The sequence below is a fragment of the Aulonocara stuartgranti genome (genome assembly GCF_965226115.1).
Source record: "Aulonocara stuartgranti genome assembly, chromosome: 19".
Classification (NCBI taxonomy): domain Eukaryota; kingdom Metazoa; phylum Chordata; class Actinopteri; order Cichliformes; family Cichlidae; genus Aulonocara; species Aulonocara stuartgranti.
This window is the reverse complement of record NC_138955.1, coordinates 9,824,281-9,841,014: the sequence shown is the minus strand read 5'-3', so window position 1 is coordinate 9,841,014 and position 16,734 is coordinate 9,824,281. Positions and strand designations below refer to the sequence as shown.

Below are 16,734 nucleotides of genomic sequence, written 5' to 3'. Positions count from 1 at the left end.
AATGCATTGCTTAAAAAAAAGCTTTTTCTTATTTGAAATAAGATACACAAATCACACAGATATCACAAAGATACAGACTTGGCACTGACTGAGGAGACACAGGAAACACGGAGCACAGGAGGAGCACAGGAACAGAAACCAAGAAACCAGAAATGATAAATTATGAAATCAAAGACTATATAATAACTGAAAATACAAAACACTGCGTCACTGACCCAGGACCGTGACATAAACTTTGTCACCTGCTATCATTCTGTTGTCAGTCTGCTATTGAATGGGTCAAGCTGGCAATTACGTACTTTATCAAGCTAAGTGTTTTTCCAGTGTTGGATTTAGTGTAAACTTGTTCAGCTAACATTATCTCAGGATGGTCATGCAGTTGAGTCGTATTCCCAGGGTATTTTCATTTATTATTTTCTATTTATTTTCATTCTTTTAACAAAAAATATTGATATTTCATGTCCCTGGGTTAATACAGTATCACCATGCAAAAAATCACAATACTGTGCTGGTTCGATTTTTTTTCCCGCCACCCCAAATATCTCAGCAATTGAAGTTCAAGAGAAGAAGTGACAGTTCTAAAAATGATCTACAGCAGATCAATGGTGTCGAAAGTCATCCCCTTAATAGAAGAAAAAACTAGTAAAAAAATCCATCAAAAACCTTACACAGGATCCGAGAGATACACTGGAGCCTGCAGATAATCCACTGTTTGCTAAAGCCTCAAAAGAAATGGTAGGTTGGCTGTCAAGGAAGGGAAACTAGGATAAAAGACTGAGGTGTGCCAAATTACACAAGAACCGGAATGAAAATCAGTGGCAACAGGTCTTGGATTCATATGATTAGTATATATGGAGGAGATCAGGTACAAAAGTATCTGCAGCTATCTGTAAAACACAGTACAGACTCTGTCATGGTTTGACTTTGCATTTCAGTCAGTGGTTTTGGGGGATCTTATCAAAATTGATGGAATTATGAACGTAGAAAAGTACCATCAGATTTTGATTCGCCATGCAATACCATCTAATATAATCTGATTAGCAACAACTTCATTTTTCAGCATGACAATGATCCCAACCTTGCCACTGCAGTAAAAGCATACCTGGATAGAAAAACAGTAGAAAACTATCAGTCATTTGGAGTGGCCTCCCCAGAGCCCAAACCTCAACAGAATTAAACAAAAGGGAGCCAACATCCAAAGAAGAACTTAACTTTGAATGTCCTTCGGGAAGTGGGAAGAGAACTATTCCTGACGACTACTTAAAGAAATGGCAAGTAAGAGAGTTCAGGTTGTGTTGACGAATGTAGGTGGTTAAATTAAATACTGACTTTCAAGCTCACTAATAAATCAGTAATTTCGGGAGCCTTTTCTCATCTTCCTAGCAAAATATATAGAAATCTGAGGTGGCTCTGGACTTTTGCACAATGCTCTTTTTGAACCTTTTTTAAATCAAGTGCAGTTTTAAAATTTCAACCCATAAATCTTCACAAATCCACATTTCTGACTCTGTGATTTGTCACACTAACAGAAAGACTGCCACCTCCCAAAGATTTGCTTGGGCACTTCCAAGTGTTCTCCTTCTGGTTTGTGTTGTGTTATATGTGATTAAAAAGACCAGGGGAGAACATTTCCTGTAGCTGCTTAACTTTCAGGATGTTAAATAGACACTTATACATGGCTGAGTTATTTCCAAACATAATCAAAATACAGTAAAACCATTACTGGCACTTAGATGGTCCATGGATCTTGTTTTCAGAAATCCCAGAAATACAGATTGGTGCAGAGGACAGAGTATCAATGACCCAGCAATCGATGAAGAATGTAAAATGTTATTAACTTCTAGTAGGTTCAAAATCAGGATTTTAGGTGGGTATGGATCAGGCTAACAAATAGACTCTAAGCTAGCTAATAATTAAGATTATACAAGCATATTTACTTTTATTAAAGGACCCTGTCTATGTACATTTAACTAACTGAAATATTAAACCGCTCATCAATCAAAAATGTTAACATATAAGCTACCCTGTACCGGTCGACAAAGTCTGGTAACCCTGGAGATGTTTTACGGTACGTCCCTCCTCTTAATATCCGCTTCCTGAATCAGGGAGGTTTATTATTGACCATAAAGCACTCTCTCATTATTGTACCTCGTGTACTCAAATTGATTGGCTGCTTGCCCTCTCCATTCAGGGATCCATTCAATTGGTTTACTTTTATCTGTAAAGCCATTCTGGTCCCACTCTGTTATTATTCATGCTCCCGTATCTCTGTGAAACTTTTGGAAACGACTTGCTGCAGTCACAGGAAGCAGTTTTGCTATCTGTCCCTCAGGTCCAAACTGAATTAGGCAGGAGAGCTTTCATCCACTCTGTTACTTCTGCTCGGAAGCAAGAGCTAAATGAATCTCAGATGAAACAAGCTGGTCTCGCTAGGCAAGTTAAAACGATTTATAAGAAGAATACAGGGAGTGCAGAATTATTAGGCAAGTTGTATTTTTGAGGAATAATTTTATTATTGAACAACAACCATGTTCTCAATGTATTAGTATTTTTAGTATTTATTTATTTATTGTCATTGTCAAGAACAATGAAATTGCGTTTGGGGCTTCCATACAACCCAAAAAAAAGAAGAAAATAATAAATACCCCTTAAAACCCAAGTGTACATATTTAACCCAGTGTGACTCCAATGCAATAAGACAATCCTTAGCAATAATGTTCGTAGAAATTCAGACAAAGACCTGAGAAACATGACAAAATACAACAATGCAACCCATTCAATATTATTGTACTGTGAGATATGATATCAGATATGATAGTTATCTATTTAAGAAAGAGGGGGGGGGGGCAGGAGGGGGAAGAGAATAAAGATATGATGCACCAATGCAGACCAGTTCATTGCTATTAAGAAGTTGGATATGGTTATTGTCCGTGAGAGGGGGGCAGAGAGTTCAGGAGCCTCACAGCCTGTGGATACAGGCTGTTGGCCAGTCTGGATGTTCTGGCCTGTATAGACCTGTACCTTCTCCCTGAGGGCAGCAGATGGAAAAGGTGGCGCGCAGGGTGATGTTGGTCCCGCAGGATACTGTGCACCCTCCTCAGACAGCGAGTGGGGAAGATATTACTGATCTCTGGCAGACTTGTTCCAATAATTCTGCCAGCTTCTTTCACCACCCGCTGGAGTGCTTGCTGATCGGCCTTGGTGCAGCTGGGGAACCACACTAGAAATCCATACGTCAGAACGCTGCATGAACCCAAAAAACTCATTAATATCAAAGCTGAATGTTTTTGGAAGTAGTTTTTAGTTTTAGCTATTTTAGGGGGATATCTGTGTGTGCAGGTGACTATTACTGTGCATAATTATTAGGCAACTTAACAAAAAACAAATATATACCTATTTCAATTATTTATTTTTACCAGTGAAACCAATATAACATCTCCACATTCACAAATATACATTTCTGACATTCAAAAACAAAACAAAAACAAATCAGCGACCAATATAGCCACCTTTCTTTGCAAGGACACTCAAAAGCCTGCCATCCATGGATTCTGTCAGTGTTTTGATCTGTTCACCATCAACATTGCGTGCAGCAGCAACCACAGCCTCCCAGACACTGTTCAGAGAGGTGTACTGTTTTCCCTCCTTGTAAATCTCACATTTGATGATGGACCACAGGTTCTCAATGGGGTTCAGATCAGGTGAACAAGGAGGCCATGTCATTAGTTTTTCTTCTTTTATACCCTTTCTTGCCAGCCACGCTGTGGAGTACTTGGACGCGTGTGATGGAGCATTGTCCTGCATGAAAATCATGTTTTTCTTGAAGGATGCAGACTTCTTCCTGTACCACTGCTTGAAGAAGGTGTCTTCCAGAAACTGGCAGTAGGACTGGGAGTTGAGCTTGACTCCATCCTCAACCCGAAAAGGCCCCACAAGCTCATCTTTGATGCTACCAGCCCAAACCAGTACTCCACCTCCATCTTGCTGGCGTCTGAGTCGGACTGGAGCTCTCTGCCCTTTACCAATCCAGCCACGGGCCCATCCATCTGGCCCATCAAGACTCACTCTCATTTCATCAGTCCATAAAACCTTAGAAAAACCAGTCTTGAGATATTTCTTGGCCCAGTCTTGACGTTTCAGCTTGTGTGTCTTGTTCAGTGGTGGTCGTCTTTCAGCCTTTCTTACCTTGGCCATGTCTCTGAGTATTGCACACCTTGTGCTTTTGGGCACTCCAGTGATGTTGCAGCTCTGAAATATGGCCAAACTGGTGGCAAGTGGCATCTTGGCGGCTGCACGCTTGACTTTTCTCAGTTCATGGGCAGTTATTTTGCGCCTTGGTTTTTCCACACGCTTCTTGCGACCCTGTTGACTATTTTGAATGAAACGCTTGATTGTTTGATGATCACGCTTCAGAAGCTTTGCAATTTTGAGACTGCTGCATCCCTCTGCAAGATATCTCACTATTTTTGACTTTTCTGAGCCTGTCAAGTCCTTCTTTTGACCCATTTTGCCAAAGGAAAGGACGTTGCCTAATAATTATGCACACCTGATATAGGGTGTTGATGTCATTAGACCACACCCCTTCTCATTACAGAGATGCACATCACCTAATATGCTTAATTGGTAGTAAGCTTTCGAGCCTATGCAGCTTGGAGTAAGACAACATGCATGAAGAGGATGATGTGGACAAAATACTCATTTGCCTAATAATTCTGCACTCCCTGTAGAAACCTAATAAAGCAGGTGAATAATCATTTGTACGTCCACGGTCAACCGTAGTTTAAGGTTTAGTTAAAGATTCTTCACATTTTGTATGCTAAAGGATGCAAAATCAACACTGCAGTCATATTTTTCAATTTTATTTTTGTTCGTACTCCTGAATGTTAGTTTTTCCTCTTAAATGACAAAACTTCAGGTTAAATTAAAAAAAGAAGCATGAAAAGCATAAAAACCATAAATTCCTAGTACTATAGGAGCAGAATTAATAAACAAATGTATATTTTATTCATTTTGAATTCAACTTTCTGCTTCTTGGAATGCTTTCCACTTGCAGTGAAAGCCATGGGAAGTTGACAGTTTTCTCAATGAAAGCCATGCTGGCAACAATGTGTGGAGGGAAGATTGTTGACAAACTACGCTGTAAGTACAATTTTGACTGCTTTTTTTAAAAGCTGATGTTTTGGTTAATTATGCCAGGGTCTGCATGTAGTTACTCGAGTTAAACACACAGGGGCACTGCTGCAACATATATACAGTATTCATTTATTTTAAATGCATTAAGTTAATGCTGAGTCTGTGTACCTAGGATCAATAGTTTCCATTCACATAAATGTCAAGTGCCGGTTTGCATCCTGTTTTTGCTCAAAAGTAAAATGTGACATTTGCTTTCTCAGATATTTTCTCGCAGATCTCCGACTCCAGTGGCGTCATGGTGTTTGCAAAGTTTGATCAGTTCCTTCGGGAGGTGCTGAAACTCCCCACAGCCGTGTTCGAGGGCCCATCATTCGGCTACACGGAGCACTCAGTGCGGACGTGCTTCCCTCAGCAGGTAGGAAGAGAATATTGAATCAGCTTTCTCCTTTACTTTTTTCAAAGTCTTCAGTGCTTTACACTTGTTCAACGCATGCATGTGTGTGTTTGTATCTAGAAGAAGATCATGCTGAACACATTTTTGGATGTGTTGATGGCAGATCCTCCCCCGCAGTGTCTTGTGTGGCTGCCGCTCATGCACCGACTTGCTAATGTTGAAAATGGTAAGTTTTCCCAAACCAAATTTAATACTGAGAAGAGATGCTTGAGAAAGGAATAATAATTCACTATTTTTAGACATTTTCTCTCATGGTAACATTTTATAAAGTGAGTGAAATATCATAAAAAACCAACAAGGAAATCCTGTTATACGAAAAGCCAGAAGAAATCATGAAACCAGTCTTGGCTTGGCTCCAAGACCAAAATCAAGACGATGACAACAAATTGTGTAAATAAATTATAAATGTACTTTCCCGTCGCTTATTTCTCCAAATGAATAAAAATATTTTCTCTCTACATTTCATATGCTAATGAGGGGGCGGGGTGGGGGGACGTGGGCTGTCTTAAAGATGTGTCATAGTGTCAACTTTCTAGCTATTGGTTGTTACAGAAGTGGTGGAGTCAACTCAGAAGATCATTTTTAATTGTCCTTTATCTGTAAAGCATTGACTAATTTCTCAAGTAAATATAGTGGAGTATAAGGTAACATAAAATTGACATACGTAAAGTATCTGAATTTTTTTATTATTTAAAACAAACCAAATACAGAAGTAGCTCTGAGATTAGTGACATCACCACTCTGACAGGAAAGTGTCTTTGTTTTCGTGTTTATCCACTCAGTCTTCCATCCGGTGGAATGTTCTTATTGCCGGAGTGAGAGCATGATGGGTTTCCGGTATCGGTGCCAACAGTGCCATGGCTACCAGCTCTGTCAAAGCTGCTTCTGGCGTGGCCATGCTAATGGTCCCCATAGCAACCAGCACCAGATGAAGGAGCACTCGTCTTGGGTAAGGGGAAAAGGCTCTGATTATTTCTCAGTCTTACATTATGCTTTTCCCATTTCCATACAATTGAAAAGTCAATATCTCTTCGGTCTCATCTCGACTGATTTTATGACATAGCAACCCTGTGCCCACATTTCTCGTCCTTTCAGACAAATTCAGCAGGGATTTAATGGGGTTTTACTCATCTTGGCAAATAAAATTGTATTGACTGAATTTACTGTGTTGCTGCCCCCAAAGCTCAATCATTATGTTATAAATTGAAACATGGGAAGTCTGAACCCATTTCACATACCACTTGGATTTTACACAGAGAAGAATGACTGCTCTTGTAGCCTGAGGACTGGAATGACATGCCGGAGAAAAACAAAACGCTTTTTCTCTGATATAAAAAAAGAAAGAAAATTATAACATGGGGTAGGTGCATGCATCTGTTTGGGATGTTGTCCTGCTTCCCTGATAAATTGGTATGATGTACGCACACCAGTGAAATTATTTGCTGTTGCCATTTGGATGCTTTTTCTGTTAACCTCGGTCCTGATTACCTGGCAGTATTACTGGCTATGTGACAGAAAAAAATGGATGCTCATCCATTTTTCAATTGCTCTCTATCTGCCTCCAAGTGCAGTACATTTATTTTTCCTACTTTTATTTGTTAGTTAAATCTCAAGTGTGAGATTATACAGGCAAGGACATGCATTTTTATTCCTACACCACATCTCACTACGTTGTGCTAACATTAAGGTTCGTAGCAAGAAAGAGGAGTGCTGTTTACTACAGCTCTGCACGTCGCCCCGATTTTCAAGAACAAGGTTGATGTGCAGAGCTGTAGTAGCTACAGACGGATGTGTTTAATCAGTCACACTATGAAGATATGGGAAAGAACTTGAACTGTATCATTTTTATGTGCATAAAAACTAAATACCATTTCTGCTTGCCCTAGGGAAAATAAACATTTAGCTCAACATATGAGGACCATAATAAACAATAATAAATAAAATAAACATTGGTACTTAAAAATATCTGGATCATATAAAACATGGTTAAGAAGCATTTAGAATAAAATCATTATAGCAGAATAAAATGCTTCTTTACCTTCTTCCTGACTGCAGGTGAGAAAACAGGCTGCGAGATAGATGGCAGGGATCATTTATGATGCTGTCACCTGCTGTTTTCACAATCCTGTTCAGTTTGTGTCTTTCCTCAGACCTGCTGTTTCCAAACCAGCAAGTGATGCAGGACATGATTATGCTCTCGGTGGTGCCTCTGTAATAGACTGTCAGGGGTGGAGTGGCGAGGTCCCGCTTCAGGTTCAATGTCTTCATGTTACAGAGGAGATGGCGACAATGTTTTACCTCCTTAATGAGGGCTGTGGTGTTGTCACTGGAGTTCAAACCTTCCTTCAGATACACTTCCTAATACTTGGTGCACTTTGCCTGCTCTACTATAGATCCACTGATGGTCAGTGGTGGGACACAACTGGAGGTTGTCCTCCTGACATCCATGATCATGTCCTTAGTTTTGTCTGTGTTCAGAGTGCTGAGTGTTATCTGGTAGAGTGGGGTCATTAAGACCTGATTGCACAGTGGGTTTATAGCCTTCTGCTGTCTGGAACGCAGCCACAAGCGCTGTGTGTCCTTGTTGTTTGTAAAATGATTTGACAGTTTTTCACATAATGCTTGTTTTCAGTTGCTTCTTCGTATGCTATAGGCTGAGCTGTTTCCAGATGATAACTCTGATCCTCGGTGGTGAATAGACCTCAGTTGTCAGCTGTGGCTTGTCACCAAGTGTCTTGACAGTTCTGATGACAGTCACATCGTCTGTGCATTTGTTTACAAATTCAGTGACAGCATCTGTGTATTCCTAGAGGTCTCTAAAGGTCCACCGTGCGCACTCAAAGCTGTCCTGCAAGGATGTATTAGCCTCATGAGGCCGCTTTCTGATATCTGACTTGCCGGAGGCATTTGGCTCATTCTGGGCCTGCATTCAGGTGTCAACATGACAGTCAAGTGATCAGAGCTACCAGTGAAAGAGTTGGTGAAGGTAGTTTAAGAAGAGAGCTGAAAATTAGTGAGCAGCAGTACAGCTTCATGCCAGGAAAGAGCGCTACAGATGTAGTGTTTGACAGCGCTGATGGAGAAGTACAGAGAAGGTCAGAATGTGTTGCAATGTGTCTTTATGGCTCTAGTAAAATCACATGATAGGATGCCAAGAGAGGAGCTGTAGTACTGCACAAGGAAGTCAGAAGTGACAGAGAAGTATTTGATGGTGGTGCAGAACATGAGGGCAGCAACAATAGCGAGGTGTGCATGAGGAGTGACAAGGTGGGGGTGGGATTACATCATGGATCAGCTCTAAGACCCTTCTTGTTTGCAGTGGTGATGGACAGGCTGACAGATGAGGTCAGGCAGGAATCTCCAAGGACTATGATGCTTGCAATTGACATTGTGATCTGTAGTAAGAGGGGGAGGTGAAGTTGAAAGAAGTAGTGAAGGTGCATGAATATAAATACCTGTGGTTAACCATCCAAAGCAATGGACAGTGCACAAGAGAGGTGAGTGGAGATGAGCGTCCGGGGTGATTTGTGACAGAAGGATAACAACAAAAGTGAAAAGAAAAGTTTCTAAGTTGAGACATTCGGTCAAACAAAAGAAAGACATGAGGCAGAGTAGAAGGTAGCTTAAGGTGCTAAGATTTTCATTGGGAGTGATCAGGAGGGACAGGATTAGAAATGAGTACATCAGAGGGACAGCTCAGGATAAGCACTTTGAAGGCAAAGTTAGAGAGGCACTGAGATGGTTTGGACATTTGGAGAAGAGTGATAGTGAATATATTGGACAAGGGATGTTGAACACAGAGGTGCCAGCCAGGTGGAAAACAGGAACACCAAAGGATGTAGTGAAGGAGGACATGCAGAGGATTAGTGAGAGCCGAAGAGGATGCTAGGGACAGGATGAGATGAAGGCAAATGATCTGTTGTGGTGACCACCTTGTACCGCACTAAAATATGTTGAAAGATGCTCTAACCTGCCAGTATGAGAAAATATAATTTAAAAAATCATAAGATATGAGTGACTTCAGTTAAGAAGTTAAAGTATCACTCATCAGAAACATTAGGGATAGTACTGTATACTTTTCCCATATAATTCAGAGTTTCCTAAAGAGTGAAATACAAGTGCTGGAAATCATCCTAAACCATTGGTCAGAGTAGCCAAACCTAAATGTGTTTGTTATATTTTGAAGCTTCTTCCCTTATTTCTCCTGAATGAAGCATTGCTGTCAAGCTTCACTGCAGTTTTTCAGCCATTTGGATTAAAGAATCCACCGAACCTGCTCAATAGAAGCTTTTACTGAGTATGCAACAAGTACTTCTCATCCCCACTTTTCCCACAGTAAACAACGTCTTGACCTAGTTATGTAAATGACTTCTAACAGCGTAAAACTGTTTTCACTCCAACACAGTCACAGCAGTCAACAAAATTGCAAAGCTAACCAATGCGTTGTTTGTCTTGCCTAACTCACAGAAGTCTCCGGCTAAAAAGCTGAGCCATGCCATCAGTAAATCGCTAGGCTGCGTCCCCATCGGAGAGCCGCCACATCCCGTATTCCCCGAGCAGGCCGAGAGACCACAGGAGCTCACCCACACTGTGTAAGTACTCTTCCCAATGCATTTGTTCCTGCTCTCTCTGTCATTATTGAGGGAACCCCAGCAGATTTGTTGATTAACAGCATGGCAAGGATCAGTATCCTCATGATCTATAGTCTGCTACCGTCATGTAACTGCCTCCATCTTTCCACTTTGCTGTCACCACATGACTGATAGTGCGCCATCCTGCTCAGACATCTCGTCCCTGATTATTTGCTACCATGGAAATGCTGATATACTACACAGATTCAGCCGCTGCTGCCGTTAAGCGCAGTCATCCTCATCAGTCTGTTGGCAATGAAACAGGGACGATGGTATAAATCTCAGATTCTAGGCTTTGGGAAATCATTATAGAAAATGCATTATATTCTGCTGGTGTCCTAAACCCTGAAGACTCATTTACATTTCAGCTGAAAAATAGTACTATTAACATAATCAATTCCACCACTGAGATACTTTCACGTAGCGTCTTCTTTGTTGCACTGAAACTCCAACGCTTTATGGTCTCCACCAAGACAACATCTAACTGTGTTTTGAGTATAAAAACAGTGGTCCATGGTTGTTCTTGTCTATGGCGTTAACATGATCGCAGGAAATCTCTCAACTTTTGTATTTGAGCTTTCGACAGTTCCCATAGCACGTTTCATAACAAAATCCCGCTTCATATTCCAGTCACGACCATAAATCTAAGCTGTCTGTATATCCTTTTGTTGCTGGCAAGTGTCAGTGAGTAATTGATAGTGCACTGCATCACAGGGGAGAAAGTAGCTTCGTGAATACCAAGAAAATTGACACAACGTAAATACATTCGCATGATTTCCTGTTTTACCCCGATTCGCTTTTATATCCAGACTCTGCCCACTGCCAGGGGGCTTTTTCTGCATTGTGCCCAAACTTATGCGTTTAAGATGGAGTTTACATTTGCATAAATTTACAATTCATCACAACAGGGAGAGCCAACTGTCGACCCGGATGTTTTCCTCCTACTGAGAGATAAGGCGATTGGATTAGCTTGCACACTATAGGCTGCGTAGCATGAAATTACTTCACACAAGTAGATTAATATTGATAAAAAATAAAATTTGTGGCTAAAATATATTTAGAATTATGTATCTCTAGGGGCCACAGGAAGTTGCAATCCATATCTATATCTATCTTTTTTTTATGATGTTGATTATTTCAGACAGTGTAGTCACGGAGAATATGGAGCTCCGTCACAGAGAAACCAGCTGGGGCTTTTGTTTAGAGCTCTAAAACTGGTTTTAATTGCTCAGTATTTTCTGATGTAAACTAAAATTTGCAGTGAGAAAAGGCCCTTGATTAAATAATACTGAATATAATATAGCTTAGAGGAAGTTGTACCACGATTATTTCTACTTTTTATAATTTTACTTTTAAGTTTTAATAGCTTATTGGGCTTTAATTAAAAAAATATGTTTGGCATTCTTTCTTTGAAATTCCAAGAACTTATTGTTATGATCTCCTTTGAGGGTTTTGAACACAAAGTGCATCCTCATGCTCTTGCAGATGGCATTTTCAGGTTGCTGAAACTCTGTATTCGTGTTTGCTGACTTTTAGGATAATGGATGTGACTGTTGACCCCTTCTTTTTACATCTTTTGGTCTCTATTGTTATGTCTGAAAGGGCATTTACAAAAAAAACAAAACATCTATTTTTGGTTCCAGAAATGATTTTATATTTTGATTTGTGTGGCGATGAAGTAGCGCCTCTCATCAGCTGTGCAATGAAAAGAAGCTTTTAAACCTGACAACCCTTCAAAATATGTATTCATCAGCGACTGTCATTCTCAATTTTGGTTCGGATTAAAAGCTCCCAAATTTAACTGTGCAGGTCTTCAAAATAGCAGGCAGATACATCTGCAAAACAACACACAGGGGGAAATAACAGTGTTGTTTAGTTCTTTGGAATATGATCCTTAGTATGAAATTATACATTAAACATGACACTTAAGTCTGCTTATCTTTAGATGTGAGAAAAGTACTAGCATGGCTCTATCTAACTGTAACAAAATCTAGAACCTCATTAGCATTTTATATGTTACACAATTACTGGACACTTTATTAGGTACACCTTGCTACAACAGGGTTGGATCCACTTTTGTCTTCTCAACTGCCTTAATTCTTTGTGGTATAAATTCAGCAAGGTGCTGCGAATGTTCCTCTGAGATTTTGGTCCACATTGACGTGATAGCGTAAACGCAGCTACTGTAGATTTGTCGGCTGCACATTCATGAAGGGAATCTCCCATTCCTCCACATTCAACAGGATTTCTATTGGATGTGGCGAGATCTGGTGACTACGCAGATCATATGAGTGCAGTGAACTTGTTGCCATGTTTAAGAAATTAGTTTGAGGTCATTCAGTTCAAATCAGGTTAATTTATATACAGATAAGGACAATATTATTAGCTTCTCTCCCTTTATTTAAAGTATTTAAAGTATTTTCCAAGCGCTTTTAAACAGAGCAAGGAATTTTTTAACACAGCTTTTCCAAACATCCTGGTTTTATTTTGTATGCTTACTTTATTTTACCTTGCACACAGAAACATAATCAGAATTCAGTAATGTTCACTTTGGTCTTCTGGAGGTAGTTCTTCACCAGGAGTGATGTGTGTTTGGGATCATTGTCGTGTTGGAAGACAAAGTGATAACTCAGACCCAGTTTTGGTGCTGACCGTTTGAGGTTTTTCATTCAAAATCTTCACATATCCTTCTTCCACTTTCCACCTTCCACCTCACAGTTCCAGATGCACTGCAGCATCCCCACAGCATAATACTCCCACCACCATGTTTCACTGTGGGGATGTTGTTCTTTGGGTTGTACACGTCTCATGTCTTTCTCCAAGCATAAACAGTTTCAGTATGACCAAAGAGCTCTAGTTTTGTCTCACCTGATTAAAGGGAGTGACTCCAGTATTTCTGTTTCTCAACGTTGTCCTTAGAATACTTCAGGCTTGAAGTTATCTTTTTTGTATTTGTTTTCTTGGTGTACAACCTTGCAGTCTGTTCCTGTGGAGGGTTCGAGTGATTTTCGTCTTTAAGACAACAATTGCCAACTTGGTAAGTCATTCACTAGAGTTTTGGCAGTTGTTCTGGTGTCTTTTGACACATCTCTTTATTTCCAGAGTAGAGCTGGGCGATAGAACGATAACGATATGTATCGCGATATAACTTTTACTCGATAGAGAAATTAAGCTATCGCGATAGACCTCGCCGCTCTTGTCCTCAAAAAAAAAAAAAAAAAAAAGGTCAGCCAATCCAAATTAAGTAGCGCAGAGCCGAACCAATCACAGCCGCAGCGTCACGTCGCGTGACTTGTTACGTACAGCACAAGTGCCAAGCCGCACGTGTGTTTGTTTGGGAAGCAGCCAGCGGGTAATGGAGCCAGCGCGTAATGGAGGAAATGAGTGTGCCGACTAGAAAAATCAACCGAGCGTGACCGAAGAGAAAACAGATGATGGTTCCAATGCCGGAGAGATTGTCAAACGGAAGAGCCATAGAAGTTCCGTAGTGTGAAGGTATTTCGGCTATTTCAAGTCTGACAAAAAACAGAGTAGCGTGCACTGTAAATTGTGCCGAAAGCAAGTCTGGAAATACAATAAACTGGTGCATGCGTCACACTGTGCGCCACGTTATTGTTTCGGTGAAATGAATTTCTACAATACTGTTACTGTTAATTCTACTCTCTGCAGTGTTTAAATGCTTACATATACACACAGTTACTGTCCCTCCACACATACGACTCGGTTCTGCTTCTATGCCCCAGCTTTGTTTACTTTTTCCCACCGAGGCTTCTAGACTTCTGATTGGCCAACATTTCTGCACAGTTAGGAATCTAGCGCCACCTGCTGCTTTGGCATGTTCATAGCAGCGTTTTCCTTCATTTCTGCCTTTATGTGTGGACGGGATTATTTTTTAAAACGAAAACGGAAAATCTCCGTTTTCAAAAATACCCGTGTACGTGTGGACGTAGCCTCAGTCTCTGACTGGAAGCGCTAATTCGTCATTCGGCTTTTGTCAGACTAAAGTAACTGTTAAAACTGTTTGAAAAGCTCAGCTATACAACAAGGAGAGATTGAGAATTTCCTTTTAGTTCTCAGTTTATTTGATATTGACAAAAGTTAGTCAGTTTTGTCTGTTCTTCTGTAAAACAAACTAAGATTTATTTTTAGAATTAATATTTTGTTTCTAAGTGGAATTGACAATTTAGTCTGTTTTGTTTGTTCTATTTTGAAACTTAAACGCTTTAGCGGCTGCCTTTTGTGTAGTTTGCAATATTTGCCTTTATTTATCTGAAAAACTCATGTTCCTTAAGTACATCTACCCTGTTGAACTTATTATGGGAAATAAATATTTAAATAAAAACAAGCTGCTGATTCTTTCACATTTTACTTGTGAGCAACGGCACATTTAAATCTTACAAATATAGTTATTTGGCTTATATCGTGATAGATATCGTTATCGGCTGAAATGAAAAAAACATATCGTGATATGAAAAAATCTCATATCGCCCAGCTCTATTCCAGAGTCTTTGAAATCTTTCTCTTCCTGCTTCTGCCAAGCTTGTGCCGTACTGTGTGGCTCTCTTTGAATTTCTTGATGATACTTCTCACTCCAGTTCTTGACACTTGGAAACGCTGCTATAGCTTTGCATATCCATCTCCTGCTTTGTGAGTGCCAACAGTTCTTTTTATCTCAAGTCCAAACCGATTTCTTTTGTTTTTGGCGTGATGCTTTCTCAAGTGACAGCTCAAACCCATGCCGAAGTTTTTATACTGTGTGCAAATTTGGAGATAACTCTCAGTTTTAACTTGATTTTACAACCTTTACAAGGTTAAATTTCATCAATACACAGCAGTAGTTTGTGCAGTTGCTTAATAAAAAGGTCAGTTCTCCAGAGGGACTAATAATATTGATCATGGTAATTGGTAGATGTTTTTTGTTTTGTTTTTTTCTGAAGTAATGTGTCTAAAAAGAAATTATTTCTGGTTTCTAAAGAAAACTACAATGTATGGAAATTCTATGTTACAAATCCCTTGCTATGTTAAAAAAACACTTTCTTCATCTGTAGTGCCAAATCACAATAACAGCCACCTCAAGGCACTTTATACTGTAAGGTAAAGACCCTACAGAGCAAGCACTATGTGATGGTGGGAAGCAAAAACTCCCTTTCAACAGGAAGAAGCCTCCACCAGAAGCAGCCTCAGGGAGGGGCACTCATCTCCCTCCACCAGAGATGGGCGCGTTACTGTAATCCGATTACTTTTTTCAAGTAACGAGTAAAGTAAGGGATTACTATTGCGAAAACGGTAATTAGATTACCGTTACTTTCCCGTAGGAACGCTGCGTTACTGCGTTACTAAAACTGTGATGTTTTTGCGAGAATGTCTCATGACAGTGACGTAAGCGAGTGCAACGTTAGTGACAACAGCTGTGTGCAGATCAACAATGGATAATATATCGAGTGCGGAGAGAGTATGAGCATGCAGCGTTTAAAGCATGGAAGTACTGACCTTACTTTGAGTTTGATTCCATAAAAAGTGACAAAAACATTAGCGTCTGTTGTGCGTGGGAAAAAAACTTCTTTTTACAGCGAAAAAAACCCCTAAACTTCCGAACAAGCACGAGTGCGCTATGACGTAATGGGAAACTCACAGAGAAGCTCGCGGATTCTTCCACTGACCGCTGCGGCACACCTGCACCAGGGCAAACCTCCGCCTACGCCAGTCCTGCTTTACAGGTGAAAATAGAGCAACAGGACCGCTGAGTCTTTGATTTTATTTATTTTCTGCTGTGTTTTACTTGCATCTATTTGAAAGACTGAGTGTAAACACAAAAATATTTTATTTTATGTGCTGGAATGTGCAGAAAATAGGTTTAAATGTTAAACAAATTTTTTCCGTCAGAGAATGTTGCATATAATTAAATTTTTGTTTGATGCATAAAGTTAAACGATTAAAACTGATAAAACAAGTTTTAAAAAGAGACTTTTCCATTTGATTGCCTTTTGTATGATGGATTATGCAGAAAAAGTAGAATTGGGCTGAAAGATCTATCGCTTTATCACCTATTCAGGTTGTAAATCATGTTTTTAAAAAGTAACTAAGTAATTAATTACTTTTGAAAATAAGTAATCAATAAAGTAACAGGATTACTTTTTGGGGGAAGTAATCAGTAATTAGTTACTGATTACTTTTTTCAAGTAACTTGACCAACACTGCCCTCCACCAGTTTGGGGTTAAGTGGAAATAGGGAGACAGGACAAAACCAACTAAGAGAGAGAAGACTAAATTGTAATGACATACTGCAGTGGTAAAGAGTGAAAAGAGGTGCTCAGAGTATAAAAATTACAGTTAGTGGCTGTGAATAGAGCGGTGCTTCAACCATGTTTTTTCAGTAATTATGAAGAAGCAGCTTTAAAACTTAGCTTAACTTAGCATAAATACCAGAAATGGGGGAGCTAGCTAATCTGGCTCCAGATGAAAGTTTAAAGTTTAAAAGCCTCCCAGCACCTCTAGAGCTGATTAATTTACATCTGT

The 16,734-nt window shown here is 39.9% G+C and overlaps 1 protein-coding gene across 6 annotated transcripts in view; it reads left to right on the top strand.

Annotated features, from left to right (window-relative positions):
- The window catches only part of dtnbb (dystrobrevin, beta b), a 40,734-nt gene that overhangs the window by 5,653 nt on the left and 18,347 nt on the right, over positions 1 to 16,734 (top strand). For 5 of the 6 annotated variants that reach the window (XM_082516135.1, XM_082516134.1, XM_082516133.1 and 2 more), the window contains exons 6-10: positions 5,054 to 5,139; positions 5,394 to 5,548; positions 5,648 to 5,753; positions 6,370 to 6,536; positions 10,055 to 10,179. In XM_082516135.1, coding sequence (XP_082372261.1) covers positions 5,054 to 5,139; positions 5,394 to 5,548; positions 5,648 to 5,753; positions 6,370 to 6,536; positions 10,055 to 10,179 — 639 coding nt within the window. The remainder of the gene's footprint in view (positions 1 to 5,053; positions 5,140 to 5,393; positions 5,549 to 5,647; positions 5,754 to 6,369; positions 6,537 to 10,054; positions 10,180 to 16,734) is intronic. The other variant, XM_082516132.1, reaches the window with a different exon arrangement.